This window comes from Centrocercus urophasianus, unplaced genomic scaffold (assembly GCF_019232065.1).
Source record: "Centrocercus urophasianus isolate 14NV4802_14NV808 unplaced genomic scaffold, USGS_Curo_1.0 seq_26, whole genome shotgun sequence".
NCBI classification, from domain to species: domain Eukaryota; kingdom Metazoa; phylum Chordata; class Aves; order Galliformes; family Phasianidae; genus Centrocercus; species Centrocercus urophasianus.
Window position 1 is genome coordinate 10966480 of NW_024884822.1, and position 20929 is coordinate 10987408.

Sequence of the window (20929 nt, forward strand, 5' to 3'; positions counted from 1 at the left end):
TGCAGTGTGAAATATTTGCATCATCTGGATTTCGCCTGCTGCCATATGGTGCTGGGATGCCTTTCTCCCGGGGCTGCTCTGTGTTCTGTGCCTTCTATTATTTATGGGGTGTGAGCGAGCCCCGAGCCCACAGTGCTGAGCTTGTGGCCAAACAGGAGCTGGTCCTTGGCACCGGGATGCTCTGTGTGCCATTGCACAGGACCGGCACCACCGGCATTAGTCCTGGCCCTGGGATGCAGAGCGTCACACGGTGCCCAGGAAGGACATGGGATGTGCTGAGGCGTGGGGGTGTGTTGGGATGTGGAGATGGATGCACCGGGCTCGAGGTGCTCGGGGAGGCACCAAGCCCAGGGCTCCCCGTGTCCCTGCCAGTGCCCGGCTGGCCGCAGCCGCTCCGGTCCTGGCCCTCTCCCAGTCTGGATTTCACTTCGTTTGCACATTTTCTGCAGACACAGGAGCTGGAAAACATCATCAGTGCCAAGGGCTGGGGCAAGGGGACGGGGCAGTGGGAGCCTTCCTCCTGCCTGCACCACAGGGCTGCGTGAGGCACATAGGCACACGTCCCTTTACTCTCTCAGCGCAGAGTCCGAGTCCCCATCCCACCTGATCCTGTTAATTAAGCAATGAACACTAAGCAGCAGCTGGTACCACCTGTGGCAGCTGACTGGGCAGGGGGAGGGGGGGGGGAGGTGCACAGTCCTGGGTTGGATGGGAACAGGGGCTTCACGTCACCACAGGATCCCCCTTCTCCCACACATGTGCATTTTTGGGGGCCACGGGGAAGCAAACCCCAGGGATCGGGGACAAGGTGCACGCTTGGGATTTGCTGCAGGAGAGCCCTAAACAAAACCCCCTATCCCTGTGGGCAGCTGCACTGCAGGCAGCCTCCCCCCAGCAGCCCCGCACATCGTTTGTCACTAGGACAGGTTTGAACAGAGCCCGCCGCTGCCCGGCTGGGATTCATTAAGCCTCAGCTTCGTTTCCTCCAGCGTTGTGCAGAGGCCGAGAGGGAGGGGGAAGGCAGCAGCCAGGAGGGTTTTGAGGCCCACGGGGCTGCAGGGGCCATATGCAGCCGCCGTACAGCATGGTCAGATCCAGTGCTGGATGGCTGCTGCCACCTCGTGCATGGAGCTGAGCTGTGGGGCTGCTCCCACGCCACCTCCTTCATCCCCAAACCCACCCCAAATGCTGCGAGCCACTGTGCCACGGGGATGGGAGCACCCAGGGGGATGCTGGCACACATGGAGGTACAGGACAGCCTGGTTGGGCACACGTGGGTCATGTGCCGGCAGTCCTTGCACGCACACCATGGCATCCTGTGTGCACCCACATGGCACAGGTGACAACCTCCAAAAGGAGACCCCAACACAGCAGTCCTACATCTTGGGCACAACAGCACTGCAGTGAGTGGGCGTGCAGTACCCTGTGCAGCTGCTCCAGGGAGAAGAGCAGGAGAAAAGGCAAAAGCACAGCAGCTAAAACCAGCGAACCCCATTTTATTAGCAGTTAGTTGAACAGGACCTTACATTAGTGACCGGGACACTCTGAACGCAGCCCCAGAGATGGGCTCGGACGGAGCCAAGGGGGGCAGAGGGGAAGGGCAGACCCCACCCCTGTGGCCCCAGGCATGGCTACAGAGGTTCATGCAAAACCCAAAGGCTGGGAAGCATCACCGCCATCCAGAACCAGATGGAATGGTGGGGCAGAGCCCCTCATCGCTGCCACTCTTCCCCTGCACTGCCCTGGCATTGCTCCATGTGCAGGCACTGCCAGGGCGCCGCAGGAGGGCAGCCAGGGGGACCCCAGCTCCCTTTCTCCAAGAATAAAACACAAAGGGGCCAAACGTCCCCCAGGCTGGAGAAAGCATTTGTCCTCACCCCACCTCCCCACACCGTACCATCAGGCCACCTCCGGCCGCTCCCCAGCAGTGCTGCAGATGCCTTGGTGGCACAAATGGTAGCGGGGTGCCCTTCACAAAGTGCCCCCACCCATCCCTACGTACCACCAGGGCTCGGCCTTTCCCCAGCCTCCAGCTCACACACACCAGCAGCTTCATCCACAAGGAAACCTGGGCCCTTACCACATAAACCCATTACGGCTCAGTGTTGGCACTGCTACATACATGGATGCTCACACACTCATACACACATTCATACATGCACTCACACTCGTGCACTCACCACCAGGGCAGCCAGAGCCAGGGATGGGAGAGAACTTGCAAAGCCCACATGAAAGGAGGCAGCTCCTGCACATCACCATGACAAGTATAAAGACACATCTCCAGTGGGGAAGACTCCCATTATTTCCCCACTGACCTTTGTCCACCTCCCATGTAACAGCCAAACAGACCACGTAAAACCCTCAGGGTTTAGGTACAAATTCTGGCACTGAAGAAAAAAAAAAAACAAAGAACCCCCTGCAAAATCAGAACGAAACGAACCCTCCCCCCACGCCCCAACATTATTAAAATACTTTAGCTTTTAATATTCAAGAGGTTTGAAGTTCTCAGCATCCTTCCAACTGCCGTTAGCCCAAAGTCTGCCTCGTCTCCCCGAGGGCCCACGCTCCTGTGAGCTGTGTGCTGGGTGCGTGCCAGAGGCCACCAGGCACCTCTGGGCTTTACCACAGGAAACACCACAATTGTAAAACATTGCAGAGCAGGTGAGGGTCTGGGAGAACCCCCATCCCCTTCTCCTACTTGACAGCGGTCCCACCGCATCGCCCATGGACTGGGAAGAGGTTCAGATTGAAAACGAATGAAGATGAGCAAAGAAATAGCATCCGTGTCTCTGAAACAAGAAGACACCTTTTTCTTTTCAGGTGTTTTTAGAGCTGGGCTTTAGAGGAATCCAGCAAACCCCCACTTCCTGCTGCTGCGCTGGGTAGCAAGACGAGGTCTGAGTCACTGGGTGCACTGTCTCTCCACCAGCTCCTTTCTTCTGCTACAGCTCTGCACAAGTCACCTCCAGTGCACCCAAAGTTGCTCCTCTGTCACCAGCTGAGGAGGTGCAGAACGGCTCCAACGCTGCTCACAGCCCAGGGGACTTAGGGTCTGTTTTGAGCAGAAAAAGAGGGAATTTGTGCCAATTCCCTGTTTCTTCCATCAAAGCGGGGCAGGAAAGGACCTCACCATCAGGTTTGGGAATTAAAAAGATAAAAACAAAACAGAATGGATGTGGGGCAGACGGAGAGGTCACAGCGCTGGGACCACAGGGTCAGGCCAGCACCCAGCAGCCTTCAACACAGCCATCCTGCTCGAGGGCTCCAGCATCCCCTCGAAGGCTGCAGCTGGATATTGCTTAGGGATGTGATCGCAGGGCGACAGCTACCTGGTGCTCTGCAGCTCTTCCCGCAGCCAGGTGGGCAGCGTCTGCCCCATTTTGTACAGCAGCTTGGAGAGCTCGATGTTATGGTCCCTGTAATAGTCCCGCAGGAAGGCCCGTGACTGCAACGGGAGAACGGAGATAAGGGTTAACGGGACAGACTGCTTGTGGTAGGAATGCTAAGTCACTGCCCAAAACAGTGATTGAGCACCTGGTGGGAAGGCAGGCCCAATCCAAGGGAGCTCAGGTGTATGCGGTGCACCTGAGTGACCAGGAGGGATGGAGCCAGGATCCACCCACCCCTCCCCACACTTCATTTAAGGGCTGGCAGTGGAGGCAAGGGCATTTCTTGTTGGAGATCTCTGCCTATCTGAGGCCTTCTAAAGGTAAGCAGCTTTTTTTTTTTTTTCCTTTATTTCTGTAGCTGCTGCCTTTGGGCTCATTCTCATTTGCTGTGACTAATGTGCTGTGACTTTGCCACCCTACTATTGTCACGGTACTTTCCATCCTATTACAGCATTACAATGCTGCATCCAGATCCAACCTTAGCCTTCCTTTGCTACAGCACCATTCTGTGTCTAGGACACCATATCAGGACGCCCCGCTGAGGCTTTCTGCATACTCACATCTGAATCCATCTCAGGGTACTTCCTCCCTTTGCTCTTCCCCAAGCATTTGGTTTTGCCTCCTTCTAGAAGCTGACACCAGAATCCTTTCTTTGGGTCAAACCTGCAAAGAGACAGCTCTGCCTCACCCTGTCTGCCAACCCAGGGCACCCTGCCCCAGCCTTGATCAACAGTAATGCACTTCCCTGGGATATACAAGCTGGCTGGCAGACAAGTGTTGCTGCAGAAGTGCTGCTCTGGAGCCTATTTTTAATTTGCAGCTCAGCTAACATCTCATTATTGACCAACCTGCACAACAGGTTTACCATACAGCTGCACCATAAGCAGCCTGACAGAATTCATTTATTTATTACTTACACTACCTTGCATGAGAAAGCATGGGAGCCTGTGTGGGCTTTCATTATTACCTTCTCTGGCACCTCCAGCTTTGAATATTCTCAGGAGCTCCTCATCACCTGGGCCCAAATTTAGAGTGACCAAACACAAAGGCAAGACAGGCACAGAAGTAAACTAAATTCTTTTAGGAGCTCTGAAGGCTTCTGCTTCCTATGGTGGGCTTTATTGTCTGAAATGCTCCTGTGAAGGTGCCACATAGTAAGCACCAAAAGCAGGTCTGAGGGTGCTGCCCTGGAAAGCTTTGTGCTCCTGAGTTTCCCCTGAAATAAAAGGGAGCAACCCCTGATCTCTGCCCTCTGGAACACAGCAGGTGCTTTCCAGGCTGAGGAGTAAGGAAAGCTCAAGGTGGGACTTACGCCAGGGTCTTGTGGTAATCGATGAAGTTGGTCACACCTAGGAATTTCTGGACTGTTTCCATCACTTTGGCAGGTTCTGTTCGGAGCAGCTTGCCGTCCAGGACGAGAATCTGCAAGAAGGAAGGCAGGGCTGTGAGCTCTCACCTCCTGCTGGCTCTCAGCCCTGCTCTCCTGGGGCAAAACAACACCTTCTCTGCATATTTTGCCATCTCAGAGCTAAATTTGCCATGAGCTTGTGGAGGGTTCCCTTTCTAATGCCAACAGTGAACATGTGCCCAGGTGTTCACTTACACTAGGTGTTGGAAAATTGAATGCAAGTTGAAGTCAGAGCCAGGATTTATCCAGGACAAAATCAGAGCTTTAGCTCAGGGCTGTCTAACCCACAGAGAGTCAGGATTATATTACAGCAATTACGCCAGAAGTACACAATTAATAGACTTTATAAGGTTGAGTGATGATGGAAAAATCATTCAGCTGAGCAGAATCGCCCGACGTAGCCCATACCCTGGCAGCAGCACACTCTCCCCCTCCATGCAGGTCACAGCAGGGCTGAGATCTAACCCCAATTTCCCTTATGGACAGCTTGAAGCCAGGGGCAGCTTGTCCTGCTATTTTTATCCTGCTCTGGTGCTGCATTGATGCTGTTCAGGAGAGCGAGGCGTCAGGGCTGCCCTCCCTACCTGGTTGGCATGGTAGCTGTTCAGCCAGCGCTCGATGTGGGTGGCATACCAGCCTGGCACCAGGCAGCGGTTCTGCAGGGTCCGCAGCTTTGCAGCAGCCTCAGGCCCAGCTGTGATCACCTCGTGGAAGGTGTACTTCAGGGCGACCGGGTCGTCGTGGGCTCGCTGATGCTGTCAAACATGAGCAAAACAGGTTCCTGAGGCAGCCAAGAATGGGCACCAACTGGACCCGAACCCCAGGTTGCCTGCGAAGCACTACAGCCTCCCAAGAGATCAAAGTTGCCCCTGACCCAACAGGGAACTGGGCAAGAGGAGGGTTGGGTGGCTCACCTGATACCAGGAGTAGGCTCGATCTGCAGGGTTGATGAGGATTGTGATGACTTTGGCCTTAGAGAGCAGGGCTGCAGCTCGCCGGGGAGCCACTTCTGAGTCAAAGTAGTTGGCACTTTTCTCAAAGTAGAAGTCAGAGGTGGTGTTGGAGGGGATGGGGAAAAACTCCATGTACCTGAGGAAAGGCACAGCGTGAGGCAAGTGGACAGGTATCGTAACATATCCCCAGCGACCTTCTTTGCAGGTAGCAGTCTCCTGACACTTTGTACCAAGCACTGCAGGTGCTCAGAGAAAGACAAACTCTGGCCACCAGACAGAGCTGCTGTTGTCATGAGCGTGACCCTGCATGGAGCAGAGTGTGCAGTGGTCCCCAGCTCCTTAGACATGAGACTGACAGCCTCAAGGCAGCCTTGCTCCCACTCCCCAAGAAATTGGTGCTCCCAGTCTGTCCTCGTGACAGGGAGATGCAGGCTGACCTACCAGTCTATGCCCTTGTGATAGTTGTGTCCATTGAAGAACTGTATCTCCTCAAAGGTCTCTGAGCTGGGGTAGTTGCTGCTCAGGTCCGGGTGCATCCCCAAGAAGAGATAAAGGGCAGTTGTTCCTTCAGACAGAGAAAATGAGAGCTGACAGGACTAATTTCCCTTGCTGCTTTGCATGAGAGAGGCTCCTTGAGGATGTGGGGAACCCAGCAAGCCTCTTGCCATGCTCACAGCCCTGAGGGTGAAGGAATGTACCTGTTTTTTGAGGCCCAATGATGAGGAGCTTTGGGAATCGGTCACAAGTCTTTTCTTTGGACCAAATGTCTTTGTGACGCTTGTCTTCACAGGGATCCTGAAATGCAGAGCAGGACGGTTGGAGACAAGGCAGCCTGGGAAGGAAGCTGTGTGGCTGCTCAGTTTCCCTGCAGGGTGGCCATGCAAAGGTCTGGGTTTATTTCCAGGTCCTTGAAGCAAATTCTGTCCTAGCACCACCCGCGGAACCATAAAGAGGCAAAAAATCATTGCTTTTCCACAGGATAGCAGGAACATTTAGGTTGGAAAGGACCTGGAGGGGTCATAAAGCCTGCTTAGAGCAAGGCTGCCTTTATCTCATTTCCCTCTCCCCAGCATAGACAGAAAACGGGGGCTGCTCTCTCCATTCCTTCTGCACAAGGCATACCTGCCACAGAGGGTCCTTCTCCTCAGAGAAGATCTGGAAGTATTTCTGTGCCAGCTGCACAGGTGGCAACGTCTGCAGCTTCAGGTTGGTCCAGGAGTTGAGGAAGCGGACGAGGTGTTTGAAGGTGTACAAACCCAGGCGGTCATTGCCATAGTTGGACAAATGGGTCATGAAGATGCTGATCTGAGGTAGAGGATGGAGCAGGGGTTAGCAGGACCTCACCCAGCCGCCATCCTGCACTCACAGCCCTCTGCTCCAGCTGAGTGCCCTGGGGATGCTGCCTGCAGCAGCAGCAGGGGACGGCTCTGCAGGAGGTGCCATCCATGTGTCCCCAGGCAGCAGTACTCACAGGGTTAAGGAGCACCGTCAGGAACAGTTCGCCTCCATTGATGATCTTGTCCAGCTCACTGGAGCCACCAGGGTATTCGTTGTAGAAGATGGTGTGTGTGAAGAGGCCACAGGTTTGTCGGGGGAGGACCTGAGGAGGAAGAAAGATAGGTCTGGAGCAGGTGGAGGAGCCAGGGCAATGAAAAAGCCACACAGCCCCTTCTCCCAGGTTCAAAAACGGTTCTCAACCTCTCAAAGGTCAGGAGATCAGCTCCACTACCCCCTGATTTGAATTCTGCTACTCTCAAGGGATGTAGATGAACAGATGGGGAGGCCACAAAGTGTCCTCATTAAAGTTCTGTGCAGGACTAGCAAACATGAAGAGAATGCAATCCTATCAAATCAACAGTCTCCTTTGGCTGAAGCCAAAATAGCCAAGCCATCCAGAAACCACAAATCAAAGTTTTGGTGGAGGAGGCAGAGAAGAAAAAGCATCAGAGATAACAGCTGGCCACCTACCATGATGCCGTTGTGGATGAAGCCACGGCGATAGCGAGCAGGTTTCAGGTGGGGGTATTCTTCTGTGCTCGTGACTTTGATTGACCAAACCTGCTTCCAAGCTTCATACAACTGCACGTGGACAGGGTAGACACCAGAGTGGTGGGGGGCCACTGCATACCCCATGTCAGTGGGGATGCCATGCTCCTACAGGAAAGAGATTGGAGATCGGGTGACTAGGGAGAACCCAGAACCACCAGCTGCCAGCTCAACACAGTCTCCCCCAAGGATTGTCCCTTCCCAACCATGAACTGTCCACCTGTGTCTTGATGAGCAATAAGAGCTGGGCTGTTCTCATGCATCTTCCCCTAAGCAAGGCTGCCTCCAGAAAAAGGAGTTCAACAGAAGATTTGTTGGGTGGACACTTGCTCCTTTTGGAGTCATTTCTGCTTTCACAAAGAAGTCAGCAGCAGCAAAGCTTATTGGTGAAGATTGTGCAGAGGAAACTATACAGGACTGCAAATTGATTATAACAGTAGATACAAAGCTACTTGGAAACTTTCAGCTGAATACCTGCCCATCTCTTCTAGCACAAGCAGAAATGTTCTAGTCTCACGCCTTAATTAATTAACAGGGAATGAATTCAAGTTAGGTGAAGAGCCATCTCTCAGACTACCAGATCCAATTATTATTGCTAGGCCTGACTTTCAATAGATTTGGATTTGAGACAACTGTGAGCAAATCAGTTGATCACAGCACGAGTTGGTGTCAATGCTGACTTTCTGTAGGCCACATAAAGGACTTTCCAGGAGGATGGACAATCTCCAACCAAGCCAAAGGTCAGAGCTCGCCCTTACAAAGAAAATGAGTCCCTCGACAACTCAGCCTGCAGAGGGAGTTTCTAGCAGTGAGATCCTTGCAGGCACAGCCGCTCTGACCCCACTCCAGGATGCCACATGGGCCAGCTTCAGTGCAACACCAAACCACAGCGTGCTAAACATAAACCTCAGGCTTGGTTAAAATCCAGCACACAAACCCAAGCGATTGCTGCCTTCTGTAGTGCTGTGGGTTTGATCTCTGCATTCCCATGAATGCTGCCTCAGAGCAGGCAGCAGCACTGGCACAGCTGCAGCCACACAGCTGGAGTGGAACAACACACGGACAGCATTTCCCAGTCAGCAGGCACTCGGGCAGCTCATTGTGACAGAGGCACATTGGCTGGTGTGGATAAGTATTTTTGCTCCGAGCATTAGTGTACAAATGGATTTAACCACTGAGTTACAAAGGCAGGGTGCTGAGCTTCAGAAGATCCTCATCCCAAATTTACACCCAGGCACAGGGGGTTCCTAAGGCTCATTGTCATCAGCTCCCTTTGCTCCAGCAAGCAGAGACTGTCATCCTGGGAATTAAAGCTCTGTCCAAGGAGTTCGGAGATCAGCCTAGTGACCACAAGAGGCCAAACCCATTCTCTTTGATTTCTCAGCCTACAAAGGCCTATTCGTACCCCCTCATCCCATCCTCCCCCCAATAAAAGCATCCCCACCAGTGGCATCTTACTCACGACAGCGAATTTCTTGTTTAAGGTCATCTGCTCAGCAAGAACCGACTGGTTGTGGAAAAGGTGAGGCTGCATGTGGCTCCACATGTGTGGGAACCACCAGAACTCCCTCACATAGGACAGCAGCAGATCATCACCTTCATCCTCGGCATCAGTACCTGCAGGGACAACACTTGTTTGTCACTGCAGTGTATGCAGAGCTGTATAGGGTGTCCCTGGGATGAATGAGCGTTCCATACAGAGGTAAGAGGACAGATACAAGGTCCTAGCATGGGGTGCCAGCTCCAAGGAGCTCTCTTGGGGGCAGTGGGAAAGCTCCTGGAAGTGATTTGCCCCATGAACACCTCACCTCTGCTAGCTAGGCAGACTGCTGTGCAGCATAGCCTGGCCCAGGGACTCCTGCAGCCCTGACATCAGTAATGGACTGATGCATGGAGTGATGCCCTTACTCTCCTCACCTGTGTGGAAGAATTTCCCTGAGTATCCCAGGTTGAAAGTGAAATTTGGGATGTGGGTGCGCAGCTCGTTCTGTGTGTCAAACAGTGCCTGAGAGGGAAAGAGAAAGCAAAATATCCTCAGTCAGCGGCAGCAAGGGACAGCTTCATAACCAGGCCTCTAGCAAAGCCCATATTAAGGCAAGAACCCATGCCTCTAAGCTCTCTGGAGAAGAGACTCCCATAAGGAGAATGCTCTGAGGACAAGGAAACTCACCCCTACAGTAAAAAAACATCCCATCCCTCACCCTAGTCCCAGGTACCCCCTGCCCATCCAGCCAGACTCTAACAACAGCACCTTGACATCTTCCACCTTCATGCGAGTGCCCTCCTTGCCCACAAATATATCATCAATGTCCACCAGGATGTAACGATCGAGGGGCAGGGAGAGCCTTTTCCCTGTCAGGAAGGAGACGGCATCCACAAAGACCAGCTTGTGCAGCCAGAAGTTGAGGTTGTTGCCAAAAAGCACCCTCTGGATGCCATCGTGGAGGCCCAGGTCCTGCATCACTGTGGTGTGCAGCGCTGCATCCACGCTCATATGTGGGATTGACTCGGCTGACTTGGTCTTGGCCAGCAGGACGGGCTCGTAGGTGGAGTGGTTGGACTGAAAAACAGTCCAGTCCTCACCGGGGAGCACACCCTTCTCCACCTCACTGGGCCTGGTGATGTAGAGGAGGGGTGACTTGGGGTTGATGCTGCAGTCCTTCAGCGCCAGGTTGGAGTGGAGGAAGAGGGGGAAGCCCTTCAGCTGTGCGCTCAGCAGGCTGTTCTCATTGGCCTGTGAGGAAAGAAAAGTGTTAAATGAGATGAGACAGAAGCTTGGTTGGGGGACTGGGGGAGAGGAGCAGCCTACCACCCATTCACAAACAGCTCCAGCCTGCTCCAGGCTGCTCCAGGCTACAGCCCTCACTCTGCACTCCAGACACTGGGGTCCCTCTCCTATTTGTTGCCCAAATGTGGGATACCCTCACCTGCAGCCACCTGCAAATCTGCATTTCCATTCCCTGCTCTCCCACCACAGCACTCTAACAGGACAAGACAGTCAAGGAGGACCTGCAGAAGGACAGCCCTGGGCCAAACTCCTCCAGACATCAACACCTGTGGCCACACGGGCTCCATTTAACCTCAGCCCCTACCACATAGGCTCAGCTCATCCCACACACCCCCATACCTTGAAGAAGCCAATGATGCCCACGCCGTACTCCACGCAGTACTTGTCCAGCAGCTCCCGATTCCAGGCGTCCAGGTTGACGTATTTGAGGATGTTCTCATAAATGATGAGTGCAAAGCGTCCCCGGTCTTTGTCAGTCAATGTGGGCATGTCCCCCTTTCCAGGGGCAATCTCTGTCCTGTACTTGAAGCGGCTTGACTCCAGAATGGCCACAATCTCCTGACCCAGCTGGGAGTAGAGGCTCTCCACAAACACCAGCACCAATGGGTCTGTGCGGGAGGAATCGGCCACTTTGAGGGCCTTCAGTGGGAGCAAGCGGGAAGGGGCAACCTTGGGTTCATCACAGTCCGGCCCTGGCACATCCCCTGAGGGCTCCAAGCCTCTTTTCCACCCATATAAATAATATGCTGAGACAAAAACACTGAGCAGGCAGAATGCGAAGAGCAGGAGCAGCACGACCTGGGGAGATACCTGTCGGATACCCCTACGGGCCTTTGCCAGCACAGTCATCCTTGCATCCACAGGCAAGTTGGGGCCCCCTCCCCTGCCCTCTCGAGCCCCAGGGGAGGGGAAGAAACGAACACCACCGCAAAAAAAAAAAGGGAAAACAAACTGGAATTATACTGATAATAAATTAAAATACTAGCAGGGCGCCTGTGCGCACACAGGGTTTCTCCCCTCCAGCAGTCCAGCGTCCCTCGCCGTCCGCTTCATGTCACCATGACAAACGTGCTGAGAGTCCCCGTCCACAGCCGAAATCCCATGGCCTCAGTGGGGCGAGGGGGCAGCGGGAGGCCTTGGTGTGGGTCTGGGCAGACATGCAGGCATGGCGGCTCCCTGGGGTGCCTTCCAGCAGCTCCACGTGCAGCCCTGTAAGAGAGGGGAGGTGAGCTCGGGCACAGCGTGGCTTGGCTTTCTACAAGTGCTCTCTCACTGAGTTGCCGGCATGCTGGGGCCTGTGGCCAGCGTGCCAGGGCAGGATGCACGTGTGCTGCATGCCCTGGGTGCCCAGAGGGGGTAGGAGCGTTCATGGCCCCCCACGGGCCCCCAGGGCTCTGTGAGCCGGCAGAGCCCTTCCAACAAGCAGCCCTGCTCCTCCCTTCCCTGCTGCGAGCATGTGGCCCACACCCTTTTATTTTGCACGGGCTCCAAGGCTTTGCAAACGTATTCACCACGAGCAGCATCGGGGCAGAGCTCACACATTCGTGCTGTGATGAAGGTCCGTCGGGGCACAACGTCCCTGAGCCGCGCCGCCCTCCGGCACAATGCACTCGTGGGACACGGCTGGTGGCAGGGGAGGGCTGTGGGCAGGAGGCCAGCCAAGGTCAGTGAAACAAAGCCTTCTTCTGAGGGAAAAGCCAAGGCCAGCAGGAGCGTCCACGTGGAGCCAGAAGGACCTTGGGATTGTTTTTCTTTTCTCTGTGAAAGGCCAACTTGAAAAAGGGAGAAAAAAGAGCAGACGCCACTTGCTGGTGAGTAGGTCCTCCTGGGGCACCAGCCCGCTACTGGCTGGGCAGAGCTCTCTACACACAGCCCCCGGGTGCTGTGAGAAGGAGTTTGTGCAATCAAAGCATTACAGGGGATTGGGAGAGAGATAAAAATAGAGCTCTGGCATCCCGGCCGCAGTGGCAGACATAGAGAAGGGATCTGTCCCTCGCCCCTGCCCTTGGCATGGCTCAACCCTGCCCAGAGACAGCCCGAAAGGGCAGCCCAGCCCCTTGCTTTCACACCTCGCAGGGTGCTGGGACTATTCATAGCTCCCTTGGGAGCCCTTCCCCAAAGGTCTGGGCTGGGAGCATAGCTGTGCAGGGCTGCACAAGCGTGGAGCGGCCGGACAAATATAATCCAGACAATAATGGGATTAAATGTGGCCATCTGAGGAGTAACCAACCTATAATCCATCTGAGTGGGTTACAGGCTGCGACTTTGCGGGGTAATCCTGTCATTCCTGCCCTTACCTGCAGCAAGGTCTGCTCCACACCCGTGCTGCACCCCTCTTTCCACACCTCTGAGCACAGCAGAATAAAGGAAAAAAAGCCAAAAAGCGCTGTGTGTGCGTTAAGGGAAAATCCATCCTCCCTGACAAACCAGGGAGAGCTGGGAACACGCCTGCAAGCATCACATCCTGAACGCAGCACCCCATTCCCCATGAACCACATTCCCTTATCAGAAGGGCAACGCAAGCACTGGTGCTGCCGTGTTCCCATGGCTACCGGCAGGGAAGGGACAGCCAGTGGATGGGGCATCACCACGGCAGGTGACAGCGGCTGGGGCTGTGCATCCATCCATCAGTGCTTGTCAGCAGACAGGCAGATGCGTTTGGGAGCAGGGGACAGGCAGCTCCCACGGCCACAGGGTTTGGTCCGAGAACAGAAGTCCCAGAAACCAGCAATTTTGTTGTATTTTTTGAGAAACAAAAATTTGAACGTGATAATAAAACAGAAAAAAATAACCTCCAGAAGAGCTGGAGAAGTGGCAGCGGGAGACAAACTTCCTTTTAACCTGATTTCAGAAGCTGCTCAGGTGCCTCTTAAAACCACAGTGGTTACCTTAAAAGACACCAGCTGAAAACTACAGCTGGAGCACCACATGCAGCCCTCGAGCCCCAGAAACACCGTGCTGCGCCGACCAATGCTAAGCCGGAGCAGCACAGAAAGGATCCCAGGAGGAAAAGCTGCTACCAGTACCCTTTTCTCTTTGATTTTTGTCCAAGCTCATTGCATGGGCTCTCCTGGAAGCCCATGTTCCTGAAGCTGAGCCTGCCACGCTCCCCACTGTGCCTGCAGGCTCAGCAAACCCACCTCTGCTCGCTGTGCGCAGGAAACCTCTCGCCTTCCCAGCCTCAAAGCACGGCTTCTGCAGCACAGCCGAGCTCTGCTCCCACAGTGGTAACACAGCAAGGCACTGAAAGGGTCTATGAAAAAGGAGGGGTGAGGGCATAGGGCGGAAGACACAAAGCTCCCCATGAGGAGCACCCTGCTGCAGGCTGCCGGCTGGCTTAGGGCCAGCGGTTGTAATCCGGGAGGCTGACAAACAGCATCAGCATCACAGCAGCTTCTCCAGCACAGCCACACACCCGCCCAAGCCACGGCCAAGCAGTGCAGGACAAGCACCCTACAGCTTTGCTCTCCTGCAGCGCATCCTCTGCTGCCACCTTCCCACAGCAGCACATGCTTCCTGGTGCATCCCTGCCTGCCACAGCTGTTCCTGGTGGGCAGGGAGGTGGGACAGCCCTGCCTGAGCTCACTGGCCACCTGAGATTTTTTTATTTTTCTCTCCCAGGTAGAAATGGGGAGAAACTGCCAGAAAGCGGGCTAGAGGGAAGAGAAGCTTACCATTGCCAGCTGGACAGCCCAGGGATGGAGATGCTGGTACTTCCCAGCTGGAAAACCAGAGAGGGACCAGGGGATGAAGCCACTTCCATCACCAGCACACAGTGCTCTCCCTTTAACTCCCAGTGGGATTTGCAGAGATGCAGTGGGAGGATTAAATATAAGAAAGGAAGTGCAAATAGATCTGGAGGAAAGAGAAGGGCTGATAGGTCCCAGCAGACACGCACAGCAGTGTTGATTTATCAGCAGTACAACAGGTCCAGCCACAGGTGCAAGCAGAAAAGATCAACATGGTTCACAAGCCAAATAAATCATCTATCCCAGCACAGGATGCGAGCTCAAATCACTGATGTGACATGGCCAAGGGGAGCTGGATGCTGCTATCACCCGCTGTCCCGGAATGCTCAGAGAACTGCAGGCACATCCCTAAGCAGTGGGGCTGCTGAAGTTGTGGGGCGCTGTGTAAGTGCTTACCAGCAGGGCTACATCTCCCCTCAATGGGAAGAACCTGAGATGGGAATGTGCTCCCCAGAGCCACGGCCCTGCTTGGCAGAGAGCTGCCATGCGTAAGCAAGCTGGCGAGGTTAAGCCCAGATGGACAAGGATTTAGAGGAACGACATACGACTGTGTTGCTTAGCTCAGCAATTCACTTTGCTTGCTCCATCACTTCCCTTCGCACATCCAAGCTTTGGCCAACCCCTCTGAGCTCTCAGACAAGCAAGGCAGACGCTATTCTTTGACCACCCTGGAATGTCCATCCCCAGTGGGACTGCAATGCCACCCTGGCCATGCCCCATCTCTCCTCCATCTCACACAGCCCTGCCCGGGCAGCCCTGGGAATCGCGGGCTACCTGCAGAAGATGCACAAAGCCAGCCTAAATGATTATTAATAGGTTTGAATTCCCTCTACAGGGAATTTCCCCTCTCTCTGTTGGTAATATTTAGATCTTAAACCATTGAACTAAGCACATCCTTAGAGAGGAGATTAATGCCATCATATTATTCAAGACACAACCGTGAGCTTAAGACAGGAGAGTGTGCATTAGAAATGAAGAAGTAACCAGCGTGAGAAATCTCCCTTTAAACATTCACTTCTGCATCACTGCTTTATCAGCCACTGACTGCTGAAGGCTTTTCCCCAGCTGGGTGGAATGCTGGCTGTGGGGAAGCTGCTCCAGTAGCCCCATGCCACTTTTGGTACAAACAGTCCCATTTTGGCCAATCTGGCCCTGGCTCTTCCTGAGGCGACCTGCAGGGCCGCTCGCTATCAGAGCAGTTTTATAATGCTGGATAAGGAATGCCTTAGCAGTAGATTACATGGGCTTCTTAAGTACTTAACAAACAGTAGTTACAACATGCCAGGGATAAAAACAAAGTGCTTACCGGCGGGGCCACGGCCCCAGCCCAGCTATCCTAAGGACAGCAGCATGGTTTTCCCCATCCCAGTATCCCAAAGATATGAAATAAAGGATGAGCACACCGACGTGCAGCCCCAAGCTTGGGGTGCCAGGGATGTGCTTGATGTGATAGACTGAGCAGCAGCAAACAAGAGAGCACTGGGAAAATGCACCTCAGATCCACTGAGGGTCTGGGCAGCAGGACCATCGGGGTGAACCACTGTGGCCAGGGCAAGCCCTCCCTCCTGCCCGAGCTGCTAGACGAATGATGCACCCAGTAGAAATGGTCAAAGTGCTTCCCATAAAGAAGTTATTTTTGGCCACAGTGTCTGGCTCCGAAAGAGACATTTTTCACCCAGACAGCCCCGTTAACGCTTGGGTTTTACTGGAAAAGATGGAAGTAGCGTTTTGCTCAGGTTTCCTACAAAACCAGTCGTGAAAATGTTTCTCTTCTCAGAGTGGGAAGGGAAAGGCAAGTTTTGGTGCAGTGTTTTTTGCCCTGGAAGCCTCAGGAACACCCTCATTCATGAGGAATTGGGAAGCGGAGCTTGGGGAATTCTCCCGAACCTTAATTGAAAGAGACGCTTAACGAGGAGAGTTTCTTTTGTCTGTTAATTGAAACAGGTTCTTACTGACAAAACTCGCCGTGAATTTTAAGTGGGCTCGCAGGGGGGAAAAACAATCCCCACAATGAATCCGATTTTACTGCTCTGAAATGTGCCATGACAATTCTTCTGGTCCTCCAAGCGTCCGAGAGCCATTCTGGATAAGCAAGGTCTGAAGTTCAAGCATCATCAGAAAGAAAAAAGAGTGAAGGAAGGGAACCTTATATGAAGTTTAATATACAGGGGTAGGCAAGGAGCCACAGGCTGCAGTGTCACCTGCTCACTGTATGGGGACACCAACCCAAATATACACCCCCTTGAGAAGGCCCCAGTGCCACCTTTTGCTACTTGCAACACTTCGCTCAACCAGAGTTTTGCTGGTCCTGTTGTAAACAGAGGGGGAGGGAAGGCTTAGCTTAGCTGCAGAACGTGGATCATGCAGCACACCCCCAAAAATCTACAGCCCCTCGGCCAAGCAACATCCCCAGTCTGCTGCTGCTGCCCAGGCAACACCACTGGAGCCACTGGTACAGAGCAGCTGCTTCTTTTTCTTGACAGCTTCCCATGACGAGGAATTTGACATCTGCAGGAGACCAGCCTCAACCAGTTGCAGAAGAACCACCAGCTGTTCAGGGGACAGCAGGCCTCCCCGCCATACACTAATCTGGCCCCAAAATGTCACTTTTGCAAATGAGCGTCCATAAAACTGCAGTGCAAACTAACTGAAAGCATCCCTGGGAACCACTCAGGGCTGCAGCGAGCCCCTCGGTGCCCAGGACTGGAAGCAATGGCTGTGGCACTGTGTAAGCTGCCCCCTCCTTGAGGGGCTCTGGAGATGCTCCCTCTGCTCCCATCCATCCTGCTTTGGCTGAGGGCAGCCCCTGAGTGCTCACAGTGTGTGTGGGATTAGGAGTGCAGTGTCCAACGCCCGCAGTGGGTGCAGGCATGCCCTGGTGTTAGCTCTTGATGGCCGATGCTTGGAGATGCTGCCTCCAAGGTCAGGGCCAGGCCAGGCAGAGGTCGGATCTTTTCTTAGATCAATGAATGCAGTTGGAAAACCGGGCACAACCCAGACAGGAGGCACTCCTCATGCCCCAGAGCACATCTGTTTTTTCCTAAAGGTATTAGCTGGGCTAATAAAAGGTATTACTTCTCCAGACAAACTTTGCCACCCTTCAAAAGTACCCGAGGCTGTCACGCTCTCCAGCCCCGCAGAAGCACAGGCAGCAGGTGCAGAGCATGGCAGATGCTTGCAAGCTGTGGTGCTCCCTTCCATCGGGGCAAGGCAGGAAGGAGCTGACCCCTATGGGGAGGACATGTCCCAGCCAAGCAGCTCCAGCCCCAGCCTGCAGCCACATGCAGGATTTACGGTTCAGTATTGATTCATCTGCTGCAAGCCCTGCCATTACAGTCGATGGCTTTTGCAGGAAAACAATATGAATCATAAGCTACAGGCTGCCCTCTCCCTACATCCGCGCTGCGTGACTCACCCGACATTTCCAGGGGTCCTGCAGCAACAGCTGCTCTGCTGCTCCACAGAGTTGGGTGCATGGTGCTTAGAACATGCTCAAATGGGGACCAAATGTGCACAGCCCCCCAGCCCCAAAATCTGCAACGGTCCCCAAGGAAGCAGCACTGAACATCGCCTCCTCCCAAACCCCACAGACACATCCTCCTCTCCCCATCCCTGGTTCTAAAGCCATCTGTGCACAAGGGACAGCATGCTGTAGAAATGCAAAAAGAGACACCTCAGCCAGAAATAGCCCATTACCCAAGGAGCCCAAGGGTCCTGAGCTCCAAAAAGTCCATTCACGCAGGGCTAGGAACACACATTAGATAGATTGGAAACCATAGCCTTTCATGACCATAAAGCAATTGCAAGATATAGGACCTTAATAACTTGTTTCTCTCTGCTTTGAGCCCTAACATAATTCTAGCAAGACTTAAGTCAACAGTCAAAACTAAAAGAGATGAAAGAAAATAATAAAGTCCACATAGCAGATAAAATCTCACAACCAACCAATGCCTTATGACCAACCCCACTCAATGACCCCACACTGCACACAGCCAAAGAGCAGCTACTGCGCAATGGCCGCACACCAGGCAGCACCTTGCTACCCAGCTCCCCTCATCTCAACTTACAATCATGAAGAGACAGCTAACAATGTAATTTTCCTGGAGAAGCAACCCCATGGAGCTGTCACTAAAGGATTGTGTCTGCCTTGCACAGGGGAAGCCCTGATACCCAGCACAGCCCTCAGCTCACCAGGACAGCAACCCTCTATCCCCTGCAGGGGTTTGGGCAACCAGAGATGTCCCCAAAACCAGAGAGAAGCAACCTGCAGGCGGAGGGGCAGGTGCTGCTGGTGACACTGCTGCAGCAGGGACACGCTCGGCTGTGCAGCGTTTTACCACGACACGTTCCTGAAAAAGATATTAATCATTCTCCAGGCTCCAGCCTAGTTTCTGACTTGCGAGGCATCTTTTTTTTCTTCTGTTTAAATTACCACCAACAGAGTATTAACATACATCCTGTTTTAAAGTACTGACAGCTCGACACGGAAAGAAAAGGGGAAAAAAAAATGAAGCAGCTCACAGTCTGCTTAACAGGGACGGGTTTCCCATCCCCACCAAAACAAAAACAAAGCAACCCCACCAGCTTCCCAAAGTGAATGGGAAAGGCTTCGCGTGCCTGAGCTTTCTGGCCCTGGGGATGCACAACAGGGGAATGTTCTATGGCTTTGCAGGTGGGATGGCACAGCCAACAGCAGTGTGGGCACCTGTGGGATGGGAGCCTGGGGGTGAGCTCAGGTGATCCCGGAGACACACGGGCATCCAGAGCCACAAGCATCGCTGTGTCCTTCTTGGTTATTCCCAAAACAAGCTCTGACACAGAGGGAAGATACTCGGCCACCCCACCAGAAGCCAGCAAGGTTATTTTCCTGTCTTACCAAGCCACGCACGTTTTTTTCTATTGTTTAATTTCCTTCTTCTCCACCCACGGCAAGTTCACTCAGAAGCAAGAAACTTATTTCCTATTGAATCCATCCTGGTTGTTTTATTTGGAAAACAACGACTTCCTCCGCTGCGGCCTCGTGTGCAGCTGATGGAGTGGGCACAGCGCTCGTCTCCTGGTTCACACCTCAGTCCCGGGTGAGCCAGCTCAGCCCCAGTTAAAAAAACAACACAACGCTCTAGAGATTAAAGTAACAAACATGCAGCTCTGTCGCAGGAAAAGCCGCTGCGTGAAGGCTGTCAGTAACAAGGCGGTGCTGCGAAGCGCTGAGCACAGGGAGCAGCAGCCACACAGCAGCACCAGTGGGAGCGTGGGAAGGGAAAATCCCTGCTTGCAGGAGGCTGCAATGATGGGATCCAGTCCAGGGGGAGCACAAGCCTTCCCGGTGACACTGCTGGAATGCCAGGCAGGGGACAACCTGCCTGCACAAAGGCAAAGGTGGAGTCAAAAAACAAAAGACTTGGGCTGGGGGATGGATACAGCTATACATTAAAGCTCCAGGAGTTCGCTGGCAGCTGAGTAAGTGCAAGGATTTCTTCTAGAGGGGATTAGGTGCTTTATGGAGACTCAAGACACTCCAAGGAGTGGACCATTACAGCAGTTCTTGGCTGTGCTGTTCGGATCTCTTTTAATCCTTTATTATTTTTAATTAATGCTGTTTATGATCCTCACGAGCAGGGACACTCCAACCTACCCCCATGCCGAGCTCAGCTCTGACTTTCAGGGGCCATCTGCACCCACTGCGTGCAGTACTCGGTGCCATGCAGAGCCTGGGAGCTTTAAGCACACAACACCAGGCAGCTACACGGCACATACCGCTTCTCCTCCTCTCCCAGAGCCCCCAGAGTTGCCTACTGAGGGATGGAAAGCTTGAAAGGTGTTGAGGGACCTGATGGACCACGAGCTTGACGGAGATGAGGGTCAGATGAAAGTCCCACGGTGCTGCTAACACCTCCGGCGAGCAGCTGACTCACCCTGGACATCCTGGGAAGATCCGACAGCAGCAAGCAACAGGAGCATCTTCATGAGAGGCCCGGGGTTCCCAATGGGCAGCCGGGAGGGCACCGGGCACGGCGTGCCAGCAGCGTGGGAGGGCGGGGAGACCGGCAGCCGCGCCCGGGGGCGCAGCGATCATCGGCAGGTGACCCCGGTGCTCCCCAGGTGAGCGCGGAGCCGGGGCGGAGGCACGGCGCTCCCAGTGCCCCAAACGAGCGAGACGGAGCCCACCGCCGCCAGCACCTCCCCGACCCCGGAGCTCCCGCCCGGCCCGCGGCAGGCGGCACGGCGCGGCCCCGGGCTTCCGGCGTGCAGCCGGGCTCGGCCTCGCGACTCCGGGTCCCACCGAGCGGCGGCACCAGGCCGGGGCTCCGCATCCCCCGTGCCGCGCCGCCGCCTCCCGCCCGCAGCCCTTTGTCTGCGGCCCCGCTCCGCCGCCGCCCCGCCTCGCTCGGATCTCCGCTCGCCCCCTACCTGCATGCCCCGCCGAGGGCCCCGCTCCGACTCCGCTCCGCCCCGCCGCTGCCCGAGCGCCGCGCCGCCAGGCCGCCGCCGCCGCTCGGCTCGGCCCGGCCCGGCCCGGCACTCCGCCCAGCCAACGGCACCGCCCCCGGGCCCGCCCGGCACTCCGCCCCCCGGCAGCGGTAGCGGCTCGGCCT

At 54.5% G+C, this 20929-nt stretch overlaps 1 protein-coding gene across 1 annotated transcript; it reads right to left on the reverse strand.

Annotated features, from left to right (window-relative positions):
• Positions 1-1476: 1476 nt before the first annotated feature.
• Positions 1477-20761, reverse strand: NDST1 (N-deacetylase and N-sulfotransferase 1). Its single transcript, XM_042826373.1, has 16 exons — positions 20745-20761; positions 10924-11793; positions 10048-10530; positions 9714-9801; positions 9259-9413; positions 7719-7904; positions 7222-7350; positions 6873-7055; positions 6449-6545; positions 6192-6315; positions 5712-5886; positions 5382-5552; positions 4702-4811; positions 3950-4052; positions 3330-3445; positions 1477-3052 (listed from the first exon to the last, which is right to left on the reverse strand). Exons 2-16 carry the CDS (start codon positions 11431-11433, stop codon positions 3046-3048), a joined length of 2637 nt encoding a protein of 878 aa, XP_042682307.1. The 5' UTR covers positions 11434-11793; positions 20745-20761; the 3' UTR covers positions 1477-3045.
• Between the last annotated feature and the right edge of the window lie 168 nt (positions 20762-20929).